The sequence below is a fragment of the Falco punctatus genome, assembly GCF_963210335.1.
Source record: "Falco punctatus genome assembly, chromosome: 8".
In the NCBI taxonomy this organism is placed as follows: domain Eukaryota; kingdom Metazoa; phylum Chordata; class Aves; order Falconiformes; family Falconidae; genus Falco; species Falco punctatus.
In genome coordinates, this window is record NC_137588.1 from 64,415,381 (window position 1) to 64,441,505 (window position 26,125).

Sequence of the window (26,125 nt, forward strand, 5' to 3'; positions counted from 1 at the left end):
CCCTCCACGCATACACTTCCCCCCCAAAAAAAGTGATAACGCTCTTTTTGTGATAGTTGTAATTTTTTTTGAATGGTTCTGCTGTCCAATTTATTTAAGTTAAATTTTTCTTTGTCTTTTCTAAGTCTTGAACCATTCCACAGTATATCTTTATTGCAAAAAAGTCAACATGCATCTTAGAAATTCAGATCGTAATCAATAAAACATTACATATATGAATTTAGATGTATAAACAGTTAGAAATTCAACAATATCTCCTATTATACTATTACACAAGTTCACAATTTGTAAAAACTATAGTACAAGTTTACTATACACCAAGAGGAACTTCATTCCTTTTCACATGATTTTGTTAAAAAAAAAAAAAGGAAAAATAAAAGTGTTTTCACAATAAGAAGGCAATTGTTTTCAGATTTATCTTTCTAGCTCTCATTTTGTTCTTTTTGCTTAGGCTAATTCAACAACAACAGGGAGGTAATTCTTCATAGCAGTTACATTCTTTTCTTATCAGATACTCTTTCAGCATTTACACACTAGGTACAGACTGGTAACATCTAGTTACACATCACCTGTAAAACCACTGGCTGGGGTACACAAGTTAGTATTGATTAAAAATTTAACTCCCTGAAAGTACACATGAATTTAATAAAAAAATGTTACCATAAAAATAAAGCAAGTTGTACTGCCATGTTACTTATTAAAACAAAACCACCCCTCAAACAGTTTAACGCAGCCTGTCATACCCTACAATATGGGGAGAGCCACAAGCCTGGGAAAATGAAGGTCACTTTCAAACAGCTTTCCTCCTTCTTAAACACCAGAAGTCAGATACAGCTATACTGCCCATCACTTAAATTCCCAATAATTTAATAGCATGCTTTCAATACGCAAGCCAAGTTCAGAGGCACAACTCACTTTTGTAGCTCTGCGTTTAGAAATCATGTTTGGGATGTCACTCGAGGATTTATGTAAGCCTGCCTATGTGCACTGTTAAAGGGGGGGGGGGGCGGAGATAAGGAAAAAAAAAAAAAAAGAAATCCTATGAAGCTCTCAAAAAATCATTAAATAAAGCTACCGCACTCACCTCCCTCCTGTCTCGCTCAACTTGAACAGCCAGCACGACCGAGGGCAAGGGCAATTGTCCCTGACAGTGTGCCAGTCAGGTGTCACTTCAGAGCTAAAACCATATGAAAAGGAATCCCGTTCTACGTGTCTCAGACTACCGCAATTTTTCCTACAGCTTCATTCGTTCATTGTAATTTTAATTTTCCAAATACAAAAATACAACAATTCTTATTGAAATCTATACGCTGGTAGTTTTAGTACACAAAAAGGCAAAATATTTACAAAATTATACAGTTTAAGAAAAAACTCTGTACAAAAAAATATATAAATCCTTTTGTTCCCTCTATCTTTTGTTAAACTGTCAGGACTCAAATATGTTTGCTGCAATGGTTTTTTCAAAATATACACTGTCTGAGCCACAGACATTTAAAAAAACCAAAACGATTAGAGATGACGGGAGAAAAGCAAGACATTCTAAATATGTAGGATTGGTTTCCCCTCATTTCTCCATGTCTGTAATTTAGCCTCAGTATTAGCAGGGAAGTCCTAATTATATAAAGAACCGAGGTTTCAATGCGAAGAGGCAGAATACTGAAAGACATATTCCCTTCAACTGACAAGGAAACAGAAAATGATATGGTTTTGACTTTTGATACACCACCACGGCAAAAGGATAACAAAGTCAGGGGAACTGTAAACCCAAATGCATGCTCAACTACATGTCGCTAGCCAGGTTCAGAGCCACTGTAATTTAAATTTTTGATGTATATTTTTCTTCAGTTGGGAACTCACTGGGAAATATACTGGTAAACTAATTATTCAAAAGAGGAGAGCATTTTTGCACCGACATTCTGTTTATTTTGTATAGAAATGTACATAAAATGTACTGAAAAGTGTACAGTACAAATGGACAGTCAAGGAAAATGCTTACTGGGTAACACGTTCATGAACTGCAAGAGCTGCGTAACAGTTAAGATACACGGCTCAAGTATCTGAACTTGTTATCCTCATTCCTATCATAATACACGCCATTATGGGGTGCGGGTGTGTTTTTAAAATGGTACAACAATAAGGCAACCGAGAATGTAATGGTGTTCATCTTAAATGTGTCAACAAAACTATACTCTGAGATAAATTAATAACCTTCCAAACCCAGCTCTGAACACTCCTCTGAAGACTCATCACTTACAGCGCTGGTTTGATGCCAGTCTTTGAGCAGGACACTGACATTCTATTGGCTAAAAAGCATTTTGCTCTGAACACTTCATGGATTTGGTTTGAACATAAACAGCTGGTAACAGGGTGAGGAGGAAGAGTTACTACTGGCTGGTAGGCAGTTGCCTGCTTAGTTGTTTTCCTTTTTGAGGAAGTGTGAAACTCATTACATTCATGCTCACAAATACTGAAATGCAGTAAACAGTCTAACTTAAACTTGCACCTTAAACTGAAACTACAGAATAAAATCAACAGTGAGTGAAAATTCACTCGAATACGTGTCATTGCTGATGTTTTCTGTGAAGCAGAATTTGAAGAAACAGAGTGAACTGGACAATATTACAATACCCTGTTAAGTTGCTTCTTCCATCTCCTCTCACAAAAGGCAGTAGAACACAGAACCTGGGTGGCTTTCAAACATATTGAAATAAATGATTTATGAATCTAGCCACAAATAATCCCTACAATAAGTGATTCCACACGGAACAAAATGCTACCCTTTTTCAATTAGCAAATGAGGCAATTTTTTTCTTTCATAACATTTAATGAAAGTTTGCGTCTTTCCCCTATCCCCGTAATATTGCTAAATAAAACCTGTAATATCTTTTCAATTATAAACTGACAAATCAATCACATATAAAAAACCCAAAACAAGGTAATACAGGTGACACAAGAAAATACTAGTATTTCCCCCCCACCCCTCTCCTCTTTTTTTATCCTTCTTAAATAGAAAAAAAATCACCACCTTGGTGAGCTTGATAATTATGTAAAAAGTTACTGGGCCTTTGGCTAGCTTAGTATCACAGCTCTATATCCGAAATGTTTTTATAACAAACTTTGCTCACTTTAAATCTTGTGGTTTGAAAAGAAAGTAAAGCTTTTTTTGGCTTATCAACTTCCTTAAATAAATGTTTAAAGGATGTAGCTTGAACTACATTCCTAAAATTATACATTTCCAACATCAAGTTTCATCTTCTCCAAGAACGGGATTCATCCTCATCTTCGTCATCATCATCATCATCTTCGTGCAAAAATAAATCTGAGGTTTCAGTCTCCTAGATGAAGATAAAACATAATTTTAAAACAAGTAAGTTCCATGCTGTATCCTAGGAAACTTGTCATGCAATGCAGCATCAGCTGTACTTTACATCAGGTTCTTATTTACCACGTATCTCACTTAAAAGCACACAGTTACATTCATTTTTACAGGAAGAACAGCAGCCTCACACATCAGGAAAGGAAAAGAAAGCAGGAATAAACAACGACCCACCCCCTCTGAAACAACAGTTTTCTATTAGATGCCTGCACAGAAAAACCTTCAAAAGCTTAAATGTGTTCATCATTACAGGAAAGAATATACGTAACTTATCCTATGGTGGAGCATTAATACTGTGAAGTAAAAAGATGAGCAGCCTGCATATAGAGGATGTTAGGTTTATTCTCATACTTGACAGATCAACAACTCAACCAGAAAGTTTAGGGTTTCCCGCCCCCCCCTCTTTTCCCCTTTTTAAAAAATGTACTATTCAAAATAAGTTTCTGGTTTGCAGACACATCTTTCATGAAAATTCTTCAGTAAACAGAAAATTGTATCCCAAAGAACTCTTAGCTGTTAGATTCCTAGAAGAGTGATTTAAGTTATTAACGTATTTTCATACCTCTTCCTTAGACTCCTCTTCCTCAATTTCTGTGGACACAGAAGGTACCTTAGGTTTGTACCATGATATCTGTAGCCTTCGGTCTTTGAACCGGGATCCTTGGTTAGCAGCCTAGATTGTATTTTAAATGAACGTATTTTCAAAAAGACATCAAGTAAAGAACTTTTAAAATCAACAACAATAAGCCTGACCTAGCGAACATCATGCAGGTGCACACTTGAAGATCTCAAGCATATAAGCCACAATCATCTGCTTTGGTCTTCTGAGAGCAACTTCATTCAAACCTGAATCTGCTAAATAATGCTCATTTATCAGTGGTCTGGAAAGATTAACAGGGCTCCAAATTGCTTGTGACAGAGCCCGTATCAGCAAAGGACCAATGTTACTATTAAGGTAAACAGGAGGTATTTGCCTCTGTAATGATGCTTCATGCAGTGGCAACAAATACTCACACTATCTAGCTCAAAGCAGTGGGATCAAAGCCTGCTAAATTTTAAAACACAAAGCTTTGCAAACACAAGAAGTTAAAAATTCTGATTTTAGAACCGTTAAGAAAATATATCCATTATTCTACTTACATTCTCAGCTTCTGATCGAGACTTAAAAGTTAGAACAACACTTAATGGGGAATCCTCTTCTTGAAGGTCTTCAATATCTCCAAATTTCTATGAGAGAAAAATCTGTTAAGAACAGTGGTAATATTCTCCTCTGAAAACACGATCATCATGTGCTAAAGTTGCAGTGTATTGAAGTGCCACTGAAACGTCTTTTTTTTTTTTTTTGGACAGAAAAGTGAGAGCCAGAGGAATCTCAGCTGTGTCATCCAGCAATATGGCAGCACTTGTACCTCTACTTTTGGGCAAAAGCTCAGATTTTTTGTTATTCTAATAAGCAGAGTTTAATTTTGCAGGAGGAAAGGGAAGCGTATTGATTTATACCTCAGAAAGTAATTATTTGAATTTACTACTTCCCTTGTTCTCTTCTGCTTTCACTGTTGAACTTCTTTAGACCTGTTAAACAAGTCCTTTAAAGCTCATTAATTTGCCAAAGAGATTTCAGTAACAGAAATCAAACTTTGCTATAGAGCTCCTGATTACTTTCTGTCAGTATACTATAGGAAGGAGGAAAAAAGTATTATCTAGTATGGTTAAATTAAAAAGTTCGCATTTTTGCTATTTATGTATGGCATAATGGTGAAAACTGGAATGACCACAGTAATGATAATTAAATAGTAAAAAAACCCACCCCAAAACAAACAAAAAAAGGATTTATGCATGGAGTACAAGCAGTACAAAAGAAAACCATATTGAACTTTGGATTTAATATGAATAACAGAAGAAAAGTAGTTTAAAAGCCAGTAAGATAATAGCTTTAGTAACAGCACTAGCTGCTTGTAAAAATTTTTACTGGTTTCAGCAGCTAAGACCAGCTAAAACTTTTAAAAACACGAAGTCACTCAGAAATAGAATTAAAACAAAGACCTTTTTAGAAAAGGCACTCTGGTGCCCTCTTAGGACTTCTCCCAGGGTTCATAGCACTATTATTACACCATAAAGCAGGTTGTTCTTTTTGATCAAACTACACAACATTTTTCACTGAATTACCTAATCAAATCAGTAATAGTGGCCTCTAAGCTTTTGGTAAGCGATGAGGCCAGAGTAACAGTTCCCCAAAGAGCAAAGCTTACCCCACTGTATGAAGAACTGTAAAGTTCTCTTTTCCCACTCAACCCAGGAACAAGCAAGCTTTCAGATTACCAGTTCTCTCCAGAACTCTATTGCTTTTCTGATCCAGCTCTAAAGGGTAAGATTCTACAAAATGAGTTTTCCATATCAGTCACTTGCTTTGCAAAGAGCATCCAGAAATATCAAAGTGACTTGATCAAGCTTAGCTTTCATGCTGGGTCTATTTATGAACTATTACATGACTTCTCCAAGAAGTTTACTAGCTTTGCATATGAAAACATTTCATTCTGGAAAGCACGACTGAGGGAAATTTAAAATCAGCTTTCCCTTTATTATGGTAGCTTACTTATGATGCTAAACTCCCTTGTTACCTTAACTTGCACACTAGCAAGCTACTTGCTCTACCGTGAGTTTATGAAGAAATTTAACTACTTTGAAACTGATGCTCTGTTTAGCAAAACAGTGCTTTACTTCTTGAGCTAGAGAGAAACAAGATAAATGGTAGGAATTGCTAATCTGAAAAATAATTTGTAAACAGTGAGAGGCTGATAGATGTTAGAGGGATGAAAAATACCTGTTTTGAACTACTGTAATGCAGAATTAATACGAGTAAGCTTTTTAGCTTTACCCATTAAAAGAATCTATTTATAGCTACTTTGCAGTAGCTGCTCAAAGACATTACATTTACATCCTTGACAACTCTTGAAACCGTTTGCTTATCCACAGCCTGTTCCATGAATTCAGGATGAAGTCTTTGATTTGTTTGCACTACCAGAAACAGACTTGCATCTTCAAGATTTTGGAAAAGAAAGTGTTATTTACAAAGATCTTAGCATGCCTCTCTTCGCAAGTAAGCACACATCCTGGGTATTGGTTACCTACTTAATCTCAGATTTAAAGTTTGGCCACAATTCTTCTCTTCAGGTTTTTCTTTTTTTAATGTGACCTCATACTTACAGAGAAGTGCTGTAACAATTCATCTTTTTCTTCTTCAACAAAGCCTCCAACTGTTAGTGCTTTGGGACGATGATCCACCACCATATGATTCAACATGCCTCTTCCTCTCCCACCACGACCCCGTCCTCGTCCTCTTCCTTGGGCTGGCACTGTCTTTCCTCGACCAACAGGCAAAATGCCTAAACGGGCAGCCTGTTAAAGGTGGCAAATAATGTCCAAAACCATCCTCTGTTTAAAAGGATTTAAAAAACGCTTAAATATAAATATATTAAAAGCATCAATCCAGACAAACTCACCTCTACTTGTAACTGATTTAGCTTTTTTCGCAATTCAGTTGTGTCTTCGCCAGATGAAAGCCTCTTATGAAAGTCCAGCTCTGCATCTAAAAGTTCCTTTTGTGCCTTAGAGAAAAAGGTGCAGAAAGAGAAAACAGAAGGGAAAAGCAGAACTGTAATGAGTGCTTTTAATGTTTTGTTCCACTTCTTCAGCAATACATTTATGTAAATGACATAAATCAGTACACAACATCCATATTTTCCCCTATATTCAGTTTAATTGCCACCATGCCCCTTTTCCAACCCATTTTTTGAAGGGCCCAGAATTCTCTGCTTCAGAATTGGAACAAGTTTGGATGTGCTACATGCAGAACTAGGTCATCAGAGTTCCTTAAAACCATAGCTCACTTGTCCATGGTTATCACTCAAATTCAAAACACTGCCTGGGAAGTGTTTTGATCTAATGTTGCTGCATTTTTAGGAGACAGTATTAGAAATAGTTACAAGAGACAGGTGGGTAAGTTATCTTGCGCAATCAATACCTCTGTCTTGGACTTTAATTTTGACGGTGTAGTGGCTGTAGATGATGTTTTTAGTTCATCCTTTAACTGAGATATTTTTCCTGCTAGCTCCTTTAAGGTCTTCATTATTTCTGCTCTCTCTTCTGGTTTCATGCTCTTGTTTTTCTCCAGCTTGGATATCAACATCTGTGTATTAATAAATGAACAGAAATGTAAAATTCCAGGAAAACCAACACTGAACAGAAGAGTATCTACAAATTGATAATGTATTTACTAGAAGACATTCCAGACTTACTTTCTGGCATTCTATTTGTTTTTCTAACATCTCCTGCTTCTTTTTCCTCATGTCTTGTTGGAGTTTCATTGCCTCCTGTATAAGGAGAAAATCCTTTCAATCAGTAAACAGCAATCTAACATTATATGTACTTGTATATATCTTATTTTCTTCTTAAAGCTACAGAAGTGAAGGCTGTAATGAAAACTAGCAGTCTGCAAAATGCACAAGTGTATCTAATGCAGATGAAAACAATAAAAAGTTGCTAACTTCCTGTTGTGAAGTACTCTGCTAAATTTTTGCCCCTTTCTGAAGCCTCTTAAGAAATGTTTCCTATGTTGCCATTTAAGTGTCTCATACCTGCAGAGATTAAAATCAGAGAAATGCCTGGAGCCAGAAACACACACGTGACCAAGTGTGTCAAGTCAAACACCCCAAAAAGGAATACCTCCAGTACCCATGATTTACCTACATGTACATTTGCAAGAAGTCTGATAACGATGACAAAACCCACACTAATGTAAAAAGTACACTGCAATTACCCTTCTTTGTGATGTACTTTGATCGCTATACTGTCAGTCAACCAACGAATAGTAGAAGTACCTGTTTTTTTTTAAGGGCTTCTTGCACATCGTGGGGTTTAGACCCTGTACCAGGCTTCATAGGTGTCTTTAAATTTGAAGAACTGTAAACCATTTTTGAGTGGCTTGTAGAAGTAGGAAACGTCTGAAATAATAAAACCACACAAACAAAAATATGTAATAGCATAAAATGAATGCGATACACTGCCAATTAATTTTAGAGGAATGTACACTGTGAAAAATGACCACAAACTTCCATATTTGCGCAACGAGACAAAAAGACCAAGGTAATTAAAACACACGCATAAAAGCACTGGTCTAGCAGTCAACTTGCTCAGAAGCAATCAGCTTAAATGCTTGTTAAAAGGCTTTCTGCAAAAGGTACTTTCTTTCCTTCTTCATCCGAAACACCCTCTGCATCCTGATATCCATTTGGGAAGATCACTGAAGCTGATCTTCTGCATCTGCATTATATTCAGCTTCGCAGTCATAGTCCAACACCACCCTTTCTGATCAAATAAGGCAGCAAGTCACCTGTATACTTCCTTTCTTAAAAGGAGGACTTCTCTGTGGCCAAGAACACATGCTGCACTACAGTATCAGTGTGAATCAAGCAGTATCAACCTGAACTCTATGCAGAAGTATTCCATAAGCTTCTAGCACTACTGTTAAAACACAGCATAAACTGAAAAATCACTGGGAAAGCAATGAGATCGCCAACAAAAAGTTGACATCACATATAGGCTGTCAAATTTGTTTACTATGAAGTATGGCCAAAAATACTTTATGCTACTTAAAATACTAATACTTTGTTTCTGAAGTCATTGTACCCATTTTATATAAACAGCTAACAAAACTAGGAAGCAGCAACTGACCATGGGTGCATGGAACATTAGTGAAAAGAAACAGAACCAAGTGGGAACAATTTGCAAGTTCTATTTGCTAGTTCCAGCTCTGCTGACAGGCCAAAGCTTGAACTGAAAGCATGAAGACTGTCAGCCTTCACAAACGTACCTGAGAATCCTCTACTACAGCCCCAGACTGGCTTAAGTCAGGCTGGTTTCCACCTGCTGCTCCAAGGCGACGTTTCACTGGGACTTTATTAAGCACATAGGCACCAGATGCCAGTGGTTTATTCATCAGCTGTGCATTAATAGACATTAAAAAAATGAAAAATTATATACTTTGCTTTTTTGAAGTAGCAGTCATTTAGGAACACTGATAACCTTTACTGCTCAATCACTAGTTTACAATAGCACAGTACCTTTGACAGATTGCTATGCATGGTTACAGCTGGAGTTGCAGTCAGGGCTTGCTGCTGAAGGTGAAGTTGGTGATGAAGAGACTGTGTGGGTGTCTGCTGCTGTTGCTGCTGCAGCAGTGAAGGCTGCTGTTCACTTTCTCTGTGCCACAGTACCCTTATAAACCGATTGTTCAAAACTGCCTCTGTGCTGGAAATTGCCTTCCTAGCTTCATCGTTAGTTAAGTACTGAATGAGAGCAGCTTCAGGATCATTCTGGAAAGCAACCTAAATCAAAAAGTTCATTAGAATGCATTAATTCTCAAGGAAGAAAACATTTCAACCAGTAACAAACAAATCTAAAGATCTCCAATGAGTGGGATATATAGTGGTATCAACAGCTCAAAATACAGGTAAAACATTCTACATAACTGAAACCAAGTACCTTTTGGCAAATATAACACGTACTTGCAATAAAATAGCATCAGATATCCAGAGCACTGTGAACTGCCACCATGGGGTATGGCAGAAGAGACCACAGTGTTGACTCAAAAGCTCTTTATTCTAGCCTCCTGAGAGACCACGGCTGTCCGAGGACACACAATGCAAAGTTTCACCACATTCTGAAAGAAGCACTATCTAACAGTCCTGAATAAGACTATTTTTCTCTAAAAATGTATCACAGGAATAAAAACAAACTTTGGACTTTCTAGTATAATGACTGAGACAGCATGTTTTAAATGCATTACTTCATTATCGAGGTGCAGAAAGCACCACAGTATCTTTTGGGCTAAGACATAAAACGATTAACTCAATAAATTCAGAAGCTTCCCAGGTATCTGTCTTTTATTTAAACCCCTGAGGACTTCTGAGGCAACTGTTTCGTCTAGAAAAATAAATGGAAATTAAATGCTGTTTTGACTGTGTAACTACCTGTGTTTTCTTACATAGTGCTTTTCCCCTTCTTACAGGGCAACGAACACCACTGAACTGGAGTCAGTTCTAGGATGCAAAGTGGTAATAAACTGATGCATATAACACTCTCCTGTAGCATCTTTGTCAAAATCCTGAGTATGAAATACTGTAGGATCATCATACAAGACAGAAAGTGTTAGAAGATATCTTGTAAAAAAGTTGCTCAAAACCTAATTTGGTTTAGATACTGTTAAACCTGTAAGCCTTTCAAATTTAGCAAGACTTCACAAAGGCAGAAGCCAATGTACTTGTACAAAATTAAGATGATAATAATACAGAGCAGATCAAGAAAAGGTTTCTTGGAATTTGATTACCTACTCTCCCAGTCAGCCTCCACTAAGATTTCTCAATGAATGTGGTTCTGCTGCAATATTCAAGAAAGCTTCAGGGAAAATAAAGTACCCCCACTCAGGCATAAAAATCGAACTTTTTCTTTTTACCTGAATGTTTACAATAGTTCCAAATTTGCTGAAGTGTTCATTGAGCTGTGTAATATTGTTCAATTCTGGTGGAATTTTTCGAACTTCTAACTTTGTATTAGTATACTGATTCTTTTTCAAAAATCCCGGCTTATTCTGGTTGTTATTTGCTTGCCTAGAGAACATGAGACCAAGATAGTAATTTAGACAGGCATACACATACTTAAGTAGGGCAGAAAATGTTAGCACATTTAACTTTTTCTCATAAAAAGTATATGCTCTAGACATCAACAAAAAACCCTCCTCCCACCATTAAACATTTAGTAGTAGACCAGATTATGGGGACACAGATTTTCTGACCCAACCAGCTCAAATTACAGGGACTGGTCAATAGCAACATTCACAGCATTGACAGCAACAAATTGCGTTCCAATTAGTCAACTGCAGTTGTTAATTCTTACTTTGCCAGCCACGGTTTCTTTAATGGTGGACATTCCATGCTACTTGGAGATCTTTTCCTGCTGTCTGGTTCAAGGACAACTCTAGTTACATTGCTGCTATTATTTGTAATGGGAATGGGAGGTTCAGTCTGGATGATAATATTGGCAGCTGGAGGAAAGGAATATGGCCTGTGTTATTCACCACACATCAATGGAGACATCGGAAAAAATGGTCATTTAAACAGCAAAATAGGGTTGAGTTTAGAACCATAAAAATTAGGAAGACTTTATCAAGTTGGTCAGTTTTGTTTACAAAGTTACTTCAAAGATCACTGCTAGCCTAACTAAACAATGTGGGGAAAACAAACATTTAGCCCAGCGAGCAGAGATGAGATTTTGACTTTTAACATTAGTATTAGCTTGAAGAAACAAAGCTAGAACTCCACCTTTCAGGTACTGAAAATTGAGATTCTGCAGGAAGAGGGGGGAAAAAAAAATTAAAAAAAAGGGAGGAAAAGAAACAAGGCTAGGTTCCCAGACTTCTGCAATGTGGCATGGGCTGAATAAACAACTTTCCTTGTATTAACCCTTGACAGTCAAAAAACAACCAAGAACCCACTCCTCCCACTGCTATCCTCTTGTCACCCGTCCATCCAGTTTTCAGAAACAAACTGTCAATTAAGTACAATTATAGCACGAAATTATACTCTGAGACATTAAAGTTTGAAGCAACTTCTACAAACGGAAAGCTGAAGTGCTAGATCACAGTTTTTGCAGTATTTATTTACAACCTTTTTAAGATTATGCTATTGCTGTTAGGATCCTGTGTATGCCAAACATTTAACTCCTAAAAAGAAGTCTGAGTTATAAGTTAATTTTCTATGGCTTTTATATATGTCAGAGTTCTGCTGATTACACTGGTGAGAACAAAGACTGGGCATTTTTGGGCATAGTTTTAATCTTACTTTGGAGGATGATTTTAGACTAAACCTTAGACACACACAACAAAGACAGTAAAACAAGTGGTCTGAAGCATTGCCACTGAACATTCACCCATGCCTTACAACAGCAATGGGTCTTACAGAGAATCTGAGGGCCAGCAACAAAGCCCCAACCCTGCCTTTATGATGTCTGTTAAGATGCAAACAGCAACAGCAATTTCTGCAATAATACTTAAACACATTCTTTACAGGATGAGTCACTGGAAGGAAATATTGGAAAAAAAAATCCACTAAATAAGAAACACTGAAGTGCAACAGTAAACAAAGAAATTTAACATTTTTTTTCTTTTAAGGATCAGGGTGGGGAAAGCAGGATGGAGAAAGAAAGTTATACGAACAGAACAAAAATTTCTTTAAAGAGCTGTGACTTGTTCTCTCCCTTAAAAGATATTTTGTACGTCACCTCTAAGAGACTACATCTACATCCATACAATTAAGGATCAGAATTACTTAAATGCAGACTGGGATTTCAACCGACTAGGAGAATTAGAATGCTACCTAAAATGTTCATTTTTGAGAGAACATCTGTCTGACAGAGTCAGACCAAGTACAAAAAACATGCCATAATAGTTCTCCTCCTTATTGCCATCATAACTGCTGAGCCATGTATTGTAGATCATCACCTCTGTGCCCTGGGTCCTAAACATACCCTTGGCTACTATACTACTTAAAGCCACGTTTCTACACCATTTTCCTTTCTAGAAGCACCCAGCACCTGAAAAGTGCCTTCACAGGCTAAAGAGGAATAAAAATCCAACCAACCAATCCCCCCGCCCCAACCTGTAAGTTTATTATTATCCCAAGCAAGTGTTTATTTTTGAGAAAAAGGCCGCTTTGACTTTAATATGGTCATATTAGCATTTTTAAAAAGGTAGAGATCTCTGAAAATTGTTCTGAAATACTAGAACAGTGAGAAAAAAAATATTGCTTTCAGCCTGAAAAAGGGGGAAATAAGTGTTGACCGCCTTGGACAAAAATAGCAACAGCAATGACTAGAAACCCTTCCTACCTCTTGGATTTGTATCCATCTCCCCAGATGTTAGGCCAATTAGATTTGGACGCTGCGTTTGTGCTCTTGTAAAGAACTGTCGATACTGAGATCTACCAGCACTGGTAATACTAGGAGCTTCAGGGTTATAGCCATCTGGCTCATATGTATCTATAAAAAAAGGAGAGAAATGAAAGAGTTTTTCATATGAGTTTAAGACTCAGGGTTAATTTTCCTTTAAGGAAATGCATGATGTCCAAGAATCAGAAGTTGTTTTGGATGAAGAGAAGAGAGAAAAGGGGTCGTACAGCCAATGTGTGTAGCTATTTAAAATCTTCAACTGAACTTTATGCCCAAGTCGGGGGGGCATATTCTCTTAGGGTTTTTAATCTGTTATTGTTTGTCAAAAGCGCACACATCACAATAATTGAGTATTGCTGATGAGCTACCTGAAGAAGGAACATGGTGTCTATATGACAACCTTCACAATGTCTGACAATGTTTCAAGGGAAGCAACAGAAGATTTAGTTTGAGCATTTATTCTGTAGGGCCTAAGATGCAAACAGATTTTCAGTCTTTGCTGCCCAACAGTCTAGTTCACTTCAGAAAAAGATTTTTGGGGAAGAACATATTTAAATTATTCCAATCAACGAAAGCTGAGAAATCAGGTAATTTGACCAATACTTAACTATTAAATTCTCCTAATTTTTGTAAAAGCGAGATCAGCTGCCTAGCTCCAGTACTAGTAAGGTACTAATGATTATTTTAACTAAAAAGGGGTAACCATGAGAACACAAGATGACAGAATTAACTCTTATTGTTCCTCCAGCCCAAGGTCCAAATCAAGGATGATGCATTTTTTCAACCATAAAAAGGAAAAGCTATACAAGAACGAATAAAGTCTATGAAAAGCCTCCACAGAAACACACTACATCCTGGAACAGAAATGAATGCCTATACAAGGGAACTTGATAGACTTGAAGCACTCTAAATTTACAGCGCCTTATTCCATAACAACAATGAAGACCCTACAATTTAAAACAGACGCCCCAGAATTTCAATGCTGATGTTATACAGTTTAGTTTCAGACTCTGCCAAGAAGTTTCATTAACCTTGCATGAGCTGAACCGCAAGTTCCTTCTCCGCGATTGGCATACAATTGATTGCAAGAGGGCAACCAGCAGTTGTTACTGTTACCAGTCCCAGAACAGGACACAAGAATCTCCACAGATGTTCTTGCGAACTGAATTATGAAGTGTAACTGAAGTCAGTGATGCCCTGCCAGCTAAGATGGACAGTTGCCCATTAGAAGCTAAGTTCTGAAGCTGAAAGAATCTGATGGTGACATCTAAATGCCTGACAGCATTTGGAGATAATTTAACAGATTATCTAACAAGATATTTGAGAGACTGAAGTTCCAAAAAGCATGGAAGTCACAAAGGAAGTGACATGGATCATGAACTAGAGCCCTACTTTGAATAAAATTCAGAATATTTATGTAAAAAAAAACCCAGACAGGAAGATTATAAAACACCGAGATTTAATTATTTAGCTCATATAAAACATGGAAATGCCATTACTCCTCTCACTATCAAAAGAAATACAGACTTTGATTTAAATCAAGCAATCTAGGACTCTCCAGGTGTTCTGCTACTTCCCCTAATAAAAACCCACTTCTAAAAAATTTGAGCTCTCTTAAGGAGATGGACATATTGAAAGCCATCTTTTTTTTTTTTTTAAATTAGAATGCTAGAACCAAGTTGATTCTGGAAAAAAAGACAGAAAGAAAGCAGTAATGTATATGAAGACTGTAAAGACTATTGTGATACACAGCTAAAAATCAAATAAAAAGAAAATCTCTCATCTGTAGTAGCCAAAACCAGACAAAGACCAAGTTAAACAGTAATTACAGGTTTGCCAATCTATCTTTTGCCTACCCATATTCTACTAAACAACGTGAAGATGAAGGGATCCCTTTCTTATTCAACAATCTTATTGCTTTGAGCATATGAAACCCAACCAAAGCTCCCCACAATGATCTTTCCTAAGAGAGTGACAGAACACTCCTGCTATTTCACACAGTAACTGCAGATGATGGACTGACCGCAAGGAAAGCCATCAGACTTCTTTTTAGATTTGTATGTACTGGAGGAAGACTGAGATAATCTGCCTAATCTTCTAATCACACATCAACAGAGGAATTTTAAAATTTATATCTCAAGCAGATTAAAAAAAAAAGTAAAATTTGCTTACGTTCTGATACTGTATACAGTAGGTTCTGGGGTAAAGGAGGAGGTAGTCTTGCTCCTACGGGTGCAAGACTGGGCACTGCACTCGTCCCAGGCTGGTCACGATTATTTATCAAACTTGACTGTGTTAAAGGTGGTCCTACAATGACATAGTAGAATAGATCACTAAGACTTAGAACTCCATAGATAAATTATGCAAACAATTCAATGCAATTTGTTTATGACTTGCTATGAACAAGGTCAATTACAAATATTTACAATCCCACTACAGTAAAATAAATTGAGAAGCCCTGTTCAGAAGTTACTCTAATTCCAACACCTCTTCTCTTTCCCAGAAAGGACAAAAAAAAAGTGTCTCCTCTTCCCCAGAGATTAATTACTATTAGAGCTTGCATTAACTAAAACACCTCCTCCCTCAGCAAGACCATGGAGAATCAAGGCTTGCTCAGAGCAAGAGATTGTATCAGCAACATTTAGATTACCGGTTTAAAACAAGAACTACAGGGCAAAAAGCATTTACAGACAAGGAATTTATCTAGCTATTTTTGCTTTGCTTACACCATATACAATACACACATTCCTACTTACTATATGCCCAAAAAAGGACGATGAGTTTACTACTCAACCTATCAACGCACAGCTGCAATGAGGGAGCACTGTCAGTTCACTCCATAGCAAGCCAATTCTGCCCACTGAAAGGCTCATGCAAAGTTTAGTGTTAAACCTACATGAAATTATTTCTCATCCCATTACTGCTGCTATTTGATGCAACTATCACTGCATGTATTGTGTTACTGGAATAGAGTAACCACATCTCTAATACTCTTTTTCTTCATATAATTTACATTGTAAGATACAGTAAGACAACAGAAAAGGCTAAACATCGCAGAGATCACTGTTGAGCTAAAATTGATCTTAGATGTATCAATTATGTACTGCTTTTTAGTAGCAGATAATATAGCACAAACACAGAAGTTTATTAGAACTTTTAGATTAAATCTTTTTTTTCTTAATGCATCAATGTTAAAAGCTAGTAATCCAATTGTCAGTGATCAATCCAAACACCAGCAGGGTTATGAGATAATCTGAAAGAGACTCCCCTCCACTTCCCCATCCAATTTAACTAATTCAGTTTGGAGTGCTAGGGAACATAGTATTTTACAAACTATTTTACAGACTTACTTTGGCAATATTTTGAATAGAGCATGGCTAGCAAAGAAATTTGAACTTATTACTTCGAATACACATGGATTTCCCAGAAAGCTATCATTTTAACTTGGTAACAAAGAAAGAACAATGTTTTTACTTACTTGGTACAGGAAGCACAACAGGAGGTGGTGCCTGTGGATGAGCTTGTGGAACTGGTAACCTCATGTTACGAGCTGGACCTGGCAAAGGGGGCAGAAGCATACCAGGAGGAGGAGGAAGTCCCGGAGGTGGTGGAGGAAAAGGAATCATACTTGGCAAGGAAACTTCATCTACTACTAAAGGATCGTTTCCATGATCAAACTGGCAAAGGTCACCAAGCACACAAAATCCTCGCTCTGCAAAACAGGACATTTAATAATCTTTTTAGGAAAAAAATTAATAAATTGTCAAGTGATTTATAGCATCTCAGTTTCTGCTGGAATTTCTTATTAAAGAAAACACTCTATCACTGATCCAACATGACATTATCAGAAGAAGTTTCAAAGTAATTCAAATTTGAATAATCTTCCATAAAAGCATACAAACCTACATACATCCATCATAAAAGCTATGGGAAAAAAGTCAGAAGTATCATCTGTTTTATATTAAACACATATACTACAATCTTTATCAGAACTACCAGTGGTTGAGATATTTGCCAAGCTTATACACAATTATGAAAAAACTCCACATGTTCTTATCCACCAAATAAACTGCTTCCAGAAAGACTAGTTGCCTCCCCAGTAAAATATAGGTCATACATGCATCCTTCACATACAAGGTATATTCCACATGCTATTGCATTTTGACTTGCTGCCTACATTTAGTGAATACCTTAAAAAATGAAAGGTCACAGAATAATTGAAACAAGGTGTGAAACTGAAAACTAATAAAGTTTACCATCATAATCTCGACATCTTCTTTTAGGAGGAGGGTTTCTGCCAAACGAACTGGGATTGCTATGATTGTTATAGTAATTTGACCAGCTCTCTGTTGTGTTTTCAAGATGGTGCGCAGGTGCAATTACAGTAACAGCACTGGGAATAGATTGTGCAGATGAATACTGTTCAGTAGATTTACTGGGAGACACAGAAACTGGATTATATGAACCTTCAACATCGTTTCTTTCACTCTTGAATTTTGATCTCTCCCGGTGCTCTGTTTTAAAAAAAAAGTTAGGTAAAGTCTTCACACTTCGTTCTATGTAACAGAGCTTTGAGAAAAAGACAATAAACAACAGTATAAACATTTCCTTTAATATTCAGTACTCTGCATGTTAAACTGTTCTTGAAGGAGCTTAGTCTTATCAACGGAATAAAACCTAGATATAATGTAAACAAGGTTTTAACTTCAGAAAACTAAATGTTTTTCTTTGCAAAATATGCATTCATTCCTCTAGTCCTTATTCCATTCTGGATTACAGCTTCTTTCTCTTTTAAAGTAGGAAGAGGGAGGGGAAAGCCTGAAACAACAAACCTACTCCATGTCCTTAACTAAGGTGGTCTCAACGCATGTTGGAATCTGTTGTAATCTGCATCTCTTAATTATCCAACAGCCCTGAATGAGCCCTAAAAGAACAATGAATCACATAATAACCACCATCAATTACAAAGAAACCTTCTCTAAAAAATACACAGTAACAGAGTGAAAGAGGGTAACACTATTTTCCAAAAAGATAGGGTTTGTGTGTGTGTGAAAGAAAAGGAGTCAATAGCTTGTCAACAAACACAGCACAAACGTATCAGCTACTGATATCCACTGGTATACACCTGTGGATAAATTAAGAGGTTAGCAAAGAAGAAAACAATCCCCTTAATTGTTCTACTCTGAAGAACAGCCTCTTAATTAATAATTTCAGGAACACAAAGTTCTCAGAATTTACTCCAACTACTCAAGGACATCTACAGCCTGCTAGACCATACAGTATGTAGGAGTCACCTCACATCACTAGTGTTAGATATTCTCCTAAAGCAGCACCTTGGGTACTCACCAGCACTTCTGTTTGTATCACGGTCTTTGCTTCTACCCCTACTGCGGCTACGACTTCGACTTAACCCTCTGCTTTTACTACGACTTTTACTCCTGCCACGTCGCCAGCTAGACTTCTCTCTGTACAAGTCACTCCTGTCATAGTATCTGTCATAGTCCCTCCATTTTCCATCATCTCTCTTCTTCTCTCTGGTTCTAGAAAAGACATATGTAGAATGTGCTTATGAAAAGAGAAACCAAATTAAAAAACAAGCTTGCAACAAGTGACAATACTGTTCAACCCTCCCGTCCAATCTGGGCTGTGAAGTATTAGAGCCAGAATTTCCCAAATTACAAAGAGAAGTACAGAATCTCAAAGCTGAATCACTTATTTGTAGAAAACAGCAAGGGGAGAACTAAATAGAATTGGAAAGGTGAAGTTAGACAACCAAAACAAAATAAGTTTTAAAAGTGATGCTGACACTGTGTGAATCCCCCGAACAATGCTTTTCATTTATATCACAAGGGAAAGAATGCAATTGATGACATTCCTAGGTACTAACAATTAAAAAACACTGTCAATTTTTTGGAAGAGACCAACTTGTGGTGAAGAGTTCTCATGCACATGACCAGCATACAGATAATATATTGAGACAGAGAAAATAGGGAGGAAATCATGATTTTTATGAAAAAATCACTACCTATGAAGTAAAAAATCCACCGTTATAGATTGCCAGCAAATACAGAATAATATATTAATATTTTGGTTCAAAACTAACCTTTGTTCACTGGAATCTCCACGGCTTTTCTGTGGACTGGAATACTTCTTTTTCCTGCCATCGCGCTCTTCCTCAACTGACTCTTGAAAATTCTGTTTAACAGACAACTACCAATCAAGAGTATCACTTTATTTTTTTATAAATGAAGAAAACAAGACCAAAATTTAGTTCAAGGTACAGTTAGCATCCCATAGAAAAACAGTATTTAACCATTACTTGCACAGAATAGTTAAGCACTAGAAGTAATCAAGCACCAGAGGTTGTTGGGCTTTTTGTTTCAAATCTTCCAGGTTTTTCAGCAGAGGGGATGCCCTAACACCATACTACTTGAATTTTTTTTTTTTTTTAAACAGGATTAATGAAAGACAGTTTCTCTATCCACTCTATCTCATTAGTTAGAGTGAGCAATTCTACAAATGAAGTATTTCCTGAATCTTGTAACTGGAACACAACTAAGGAAAACTACTTCTCCAAGTAGGTATGTCACTAGTTTACACTTTGAAATGAATGCTTTAAAGCAAAAAACTGTTCACACGGTTGAACTAGTCACACTCCTTGCTAGCCTCAACAAAAGAGTTTTAGAAGTCTGTCAGCTATACCACTGCTGTAAATCACTTTGAAACTACTCTGTGCTTTTGCTACCTTTGCTACCATTTCACACTGCTTAGAAGTTACTGTAAATTTTAGTGGCTAAAGTTTACTTGCAATAATATTTAAAAGATTTTTTTTCCAATTAAAAAGGAGGGCCCCCTGCATCCTTGTTTAGGGCTATCTGGGCAAGATTGCTACAAATATTCAAGACTTTGCTTGACAGGGCTCTAGATAGCTTAACCTAAGGCCCTGCTGTCAACACAAGTTGTATCGCATGGTATCTGGGGTCCCTTCCAACCTCAACTTAGCTATGATTCTGCACCGGGTTTCTGTCCTCCATTTGCAAGAATCCTGTAATACACTGAGCCATGTGATAAATCATCAAGGCCTTACTGATGCTGAAATAACTAATTCATGTCCTGATCCTGTAAAGTTGTCCCACAAAGCTGTCCTACATATCTTCTTTTGCCTCATCCCTGCCCCTCCCCTCATACACCCAAAAATTCCCACTTTCCCCCCACTGGAGCACTGACCAAATCAACAAAAGTAGTTCTAAAACACTTTTTATAAATTACAACAGTACTTTTGAGAACTGATTGGAGAACTGTTAAAGTGAAAGCCCTATATAGTTGCAAATTACGAACTTCCATCACCAAAGCTACTTCCATAAATTGTTGTAATTCTGGGTTTCATCCTCAAAAAAAAAAAAAAAGGACATCAGAAAAGAAAGAAAAAAACTAAAAATAAGAACTTGAATTTAAATCAACTGATGAATCACATTCTGCCAAATGATGACTGTGTTCTGCACGATAATGTAACGCAGCCTTGTTTTGGCTGACTGACAGATTTCGATCTACAGCCATTTGCCACCTTCATGACCATCAGCCAGTTTTAACTGTGAAGACTGAACAAGTAACTCCAGCTAAGTCTTTCCTTGGTGTTATTTTAGGCTCACAGACAAAAGCACAAATCTGAATACCATTTAGAGTACTTGTCAGAAAAAAGTTCCCCATGGTCCATTTATAAAGAGAGCAAGGTTCTGCTCTTAACACTGCATGACACACACATCCCTGGAGCAAGGGGAAAGGACTAGAATTTCATATATACTTTCTAACTTCACCTGCATCTTTTTCATAGTAATTAAACCACATATATGATCTGAAGTATATTTGCAAACTGTGATCAGAGTATAAGGAAATAAAGAACATTTAATTTTATAGCAATTTTTTCCCCAGCACGCACTCACAGCTGGTACATTAGGATGCTACAAACACAAAGAGGTCTCCTCCCTTGGACAAGCAACTCGTAAGGAAAAAAACACCTATCTTAGACAAGTGATAGCAGAGGATTATACAATATACAAGTAATTTAGACAACTATGGAAATATTACTTCGCTTTTCCCAAAAACTTGATTGTTTTCATTTCTGTCAATAAAACTTAAAAACAAGAGAAAAGAACTGTTTGCAAATGAACGCTACCTCACTTTTAAAGGCAATTATCCCTTGTTATAGAGGCCACCATATTTCACTGATTTTTAAGGATTATAGAAATCCCTTGAAATAATTTCTATGCCTCACAGAATATACAAAATTGGAAAAGGAAATGTTTTAGAATGTTTTTGCTTCTTCCCCCTCTCTTAAACCCTTCCAAATCATTACCAGCTCATAATCCCAGGGATGCCTGAATAGGATTTCTGAATGCTATTAATCCAGATTAAAGGTAGATTCTACAAAGGGATTTTAAAATGTTCTTATGTGAACAGTCATCTTCCATTTTTCTTCAGATGCACAAAGATTGTAAAGATCAATAGTCACAATAAAGTGATTTTTTCTTTCACATTTTGCCTCACAAATGTAGAGGATGGCTAATTTGCAAATCAGATACAGGTAGGCAGAAAAAAAATGATGTTACCTCCTCCTTGACTTCTTCTTTTTCCTGACCTGCAGGCTTCGCTTCTACTTTTGAGGGTTCAAGAGAAGGAAGATAACTCTTTGTATACAGACTTTCAAAAAGTTTATCTACAAACCCTGAAGTTTCTGAGGATACAGAACACAAGAAAATATTGTTACATATTGATTTAAGGGCATTGTTAGATTTACCAGAGAAGTACCTGGGGGGGGGGGGGGGGAAGTGTCATCCAGGTGGACTGCTCACAGCATCAGCATCGTCATCTTAGATTAATGAACATTAGTTCCAGTGATTACATTTGTGGAACTTGAGGTTGTTTGTTTAGACAAAGAAATTCATCAGGTATATAAAAGAAAGAAATTGAGACTTTTCCTTCAATCACATTTACAACTTTGAAGTGTTCTAACAGGCAAGAATGATCATAACTTATGATTAAGGAATAAATCCACAGTTATTCCATTAGCTACAGTTGCAGCCTCTTTATGGCAAATTTTGAGTAAATCATTCACAGAAGACTAATCATCAGTTCAACATCAGATCACAAAACCCCCTGCACAATAACTTCCCCAGTGAGGGTCAGAATTTCAAGTGTTTAATGCTGACCAGAAGCCTGAAAGATCAATATAGACCAGGTTTTCAAAAACTTACCAAACATCTGTCAGAGAAAATTCTGGCAGCACAACTGATACTTCAAAATGAAATCGCTACCTTTTGTTTCAGAGTATCTCCTCCTACCCACCATGAATGAGTCTAAGTTACAAAACTTCATCTTAAGATTATTATTATTTTTTTTTAATCACAAGAGCTTATATTCCTCCATACTCTGTAAGAAATATTCAATTCATGGATAAAAATATTTTGAAGGCAACAACGGTGCATCACCCTCCCTTCTCCCCCCTCCCCCTCCACCCCCCAAAATGAAAACCACCGAACAGATGAGGTAGTGGAGAGCACAGTACCTTTTTGCAGAAAGACATCCAGCTGATCAGCACAGAAAGCTTTCAGCTCTTTCTCAGGTTTGTCTTTCTTGACTAATGCCACAACATAGTTGGCTAAGGCTGAGGGGTCTGCATCACATCTATTAGAGAGAAAGAACCATTCTTGATTCTGCTGTAGTATGCCAAAACCTCCGTGCTAGACAATCAGTTACAGAAGAGCCACCGAAGAAAACCTGGCAACCACGTTGGATGCTTTTCTGACATCCAGCACCAACACAGCTGCACTGGGATGACTGGGCCAGCAAAGGATTTTTTTGTTTGTTGGGTTTCTTTTTCCAATTACAGAACAGTATTTTAGTTGCCTTGTGACAAACCTCCCCCCCACCTGACAATGTTCCCCTTCTTTTGCTCCTTCCTGAGCTTTGTGCAGGAAAAACTATAATTCTTTTTTACAGAAAGATCCAATTCTAGGGCAACTGAGCAGATGCTATTTTTTCTTAACTTTCTGTGAGCACAGCAACCCCACCAGGTATGACTCTACAAGAAGAGAAGAATAAGTATGAGGAAAGTCACTGTACAATTACTGTGGAGTATTAAAGTGGTTTAAAAGTTAAACTGGATTTAAAATTAAAGCATTACCACCATCGAAAGTAGTCCAGAGAGATATATCACAAAAGCACATTTTAAATATGCACACAGATACATTCTGCAGCTTAAGTTACTGTGCCTATCACACTGGGCTTTTCCTTCCCCAGGGGCTACTTCTGTGCCTACAAATTTTACAATAATCCTTTAACACTGGCAAAATGTCTTAAAGGGGTGCAAATATTTGTATAGGTTCACTACCCAAGCCCTTATCTAGCTTCATGAAGGCCAAAGATAGCCAACTTCATGCAGCTATACTCTGCCACTGATCTTTAAATTGAGTATTACTTGAGATTCCATTATTCAACTACTAGAAGAACACTTGAAAGTATGAACTAGATTGACAGCGTTAAATGATTAAGCAATAGCTCTTCATTTTGCCCCTCTCAAAAGAGGCAGATGCAAGCTATCAGATGGTAGGTAGGAACCTAACAGTGGATGATGTGAAGATTTTTCTTTTAAGATTAACATTTAAAGAGGGAATTGTGTATTTTCTAAGAACACTAACTATGGAAATAGAAGGAAATAGCATACAGACCTCAAAATAATCTCAAGTGAAAAAAAAATTTCCAGAAAACAAAGTGCAAAAAGCCATGCAGATCACAACTGGTTAGAGAAAATAAAAAACCTCAATGAGTAGCCAATCAAGCAGCTCTACTCCAAAATAGTTTGCTCCATTTCCACCATCCAATGAAAGCCATGTTAAATGACAACTTACAACAAATTATCGACAAAATTATCGACAAAAAAAAGAAACCACAAATTTAGATTTTACAACTCTAACATGCACTCACAAAAAGAAATAAACTGTATGTAATGTATTCAGTTCAAATGCCCCCATGCAACTTACTATAAACCTTCAATTTAAAATAAGGAGATGGTTTGTGACTTTATAACCTTCTTCATATACTAGTTTCTCCTAGGTATTACATTAGGCATTACAGGAGCACACGTAAGGTGTGTACGCTTCTTCAGGTTCACCATTTTGTATTTTCACTGCTGAAAACTTGCCACTCAGGACCCAGTAGCAGATTCTATGATCCTCTGCCATGAACCCTCATGCCCCAACTCACATCCCTATAGTGCCGCTCAGATACCCAGGGAATGCTGGACAGCAAGACAGGAGGTCTGCTGGAATTAGCAGTGAAGGCACAGGAGCAGATTTATGCTCCAGTCTAGAGAGACTTTCGACAGGATCTGACCAAGTACCAGAGAGACCCGTTAAGAAAAAAGGAAAGCCATGCAGAATTTTCAAAGGCCTGCTACTTAATGGCTACATATGAGTAGTTCCAAAACCTATCTAAAACCGAAAAGCAGAAAAATATCTGTGGAAATGAGTTAACTACACGTTGTAAATGTATTTCTTGCAACTTCAAGCAGTTTTACTTCGGGGAAACTGTAAGGCTAGCTGGTCACGGACCGGTGAGCTGCCTTTGGAGGACCCCCGCTACAGGCCAACCCTGGCACCCCCCGCCACACCCCAGCCGCCAGCACCCCCCGGGCAAGGCGCTTTTCGGGAACAGCAGCTCCCGCTGCCCGCGCACAACTCGCCCGAACACTGTCCCCCGCCAAGCCCCCGCCTAGCGCACGGACCCCGCGCCCCCGGCCCCACCGCAGCGCCGCACCCCGCCGGCAGGCGCCCCGCACCCCGCTCGCCGGCTCGCGGCCGCGGTAAGCGCTGCGCTACAGCCCAACGTTACGCGGCTGGACATTGAACTTCTACGCGGCGGCGGAGCGGCGCGCGGCCCCGCACCCCGCCGGGCGCGCTCGGCGGCGCGTTCGCATGGAGGCCTAGACGCAGATTTCGGGACAAAAGGCCACGCTCGGCGCACCGGCCCTCGGTAAATCCCATCCCGCGGTCCCAGCCCTACACACGGGCGTCTCCCGTGAACGGAGAGCGCTCGGAAGCCCTGGCAAGCTGGGCAGCCCTGACGGGCCGGAGCCTGTCGCCTCCCGGGGCCTCCGGACGCGGGGCTGCCCCCGGCTCGGCGGGGCGAGGGAGGGCTGCCGGCGGGGCCCGGCGCCACACCGCCTCGCCCGGCTCCCGCGTCGGCCGGTGGACGAGCGCTGCCCGCCCCCCGCCCCAGCGGGCAGCCGCCTTCCCTCACGGCGGGGAGCCCTGCCCCACCGCCGCACCGCCGGCCGGGCTGGCCCTGCCCCCGCCCGCACTCACATCGGCTCGAGCAATTTGGCCAGCCAAGACTTGAGAGCGTCCACGTTCTCTATGATCATGATGGCCTCGCTGCTCCGCCCGGCTCTGCCCTACACCACCGCCGCCATCGCCGGGGCCCGGCCCGCTCCCCGCAGCCGTTGCTCGCCCCGGCCCCTTCCCCCCCGCCGAGGCCTAGTACAGGAACTAGCCCCCAGCACGCAACGCAACCTGCTGAGCTTAGCCGGGGCGGGTCCGGGCCTCCGCTCACCAATCAGAAGGCGGAGCTCATTCTCTGCGAGCCAATAGAAGTCGCGAAGAGCCCGTCCTGAAGGTCAGCGGAGAACTAGCAGGCTAGGTCGAGCAAGCACATGAACCCCGGTGCGACATCTTTGGGGGGGGGCTCTTAAAGGGG

At 38.7% G+C, this 26,125-nt stretch overlaps 1 protein-coding gene across 3 annotated transcripts; it reads right to left on the bottom strand.

Annotated features, from left to right (window-relative positions):
• Positions 1-356: 356 nt before the first annotated feature.
• On the bottom strand, positions 357-25,988 carry RBM27 (RNA binding motif protein 27). 3 transcript variants are annotated; one of them, XM_080400639.1, is made up of 21 exons: positions 25,735-25,988; positions 22,938-23,056; positions 21,982-22,106; positions 19,479-19,570; positions 18,722-18,915; positions 17,632-17,889; positions 16,854-17,087; positions 15,548-15,682; positions 13,316-13,465; positions 11,327-11,474; positions 10,887-11,040; positions 9,496-9,759; positions 9,246-9,374; positions 8,254-8,376; positions 7,672-7,746; positions 7,398-7,562; positions 6,877-6,981; positions 6,581-6,772; positions 4,517-4,603; positions 3,939-4,049; positions 357-3,335 (listed from the first exon to the last, which is right to left on the bottom strand). In XM_080400639.1, the coding sequence occupies exons 1-21, from the start codon at positions 25,791-25,793 to the stop codon at positions 3,249-3,251; spliced, it is 3,006 nt and encodes a 1,001-aa protein (XP_080256765.1). In that variant the 5' UTR covers positions 25,794-25,988; the 3' UTR covers positions 357-3,248. The 3 variants fall into 3 exon arrangements, with proteins under 3 accessions (XP_080256765.1, XP_080256764.1, XP_080256766.1); XM_080400638.1 differs by having other exon boundaries at positions 19,479-19,585; positions 25,735-25,986; XM_080400640.1 differs by lacking the exon at positions 13,316-13,465 and having other exon boundaries at positions 19,479-19,585; positions 25,735-25,979.
• Positions 25,989-26,125: the final 137 nt, after the last annotated feature.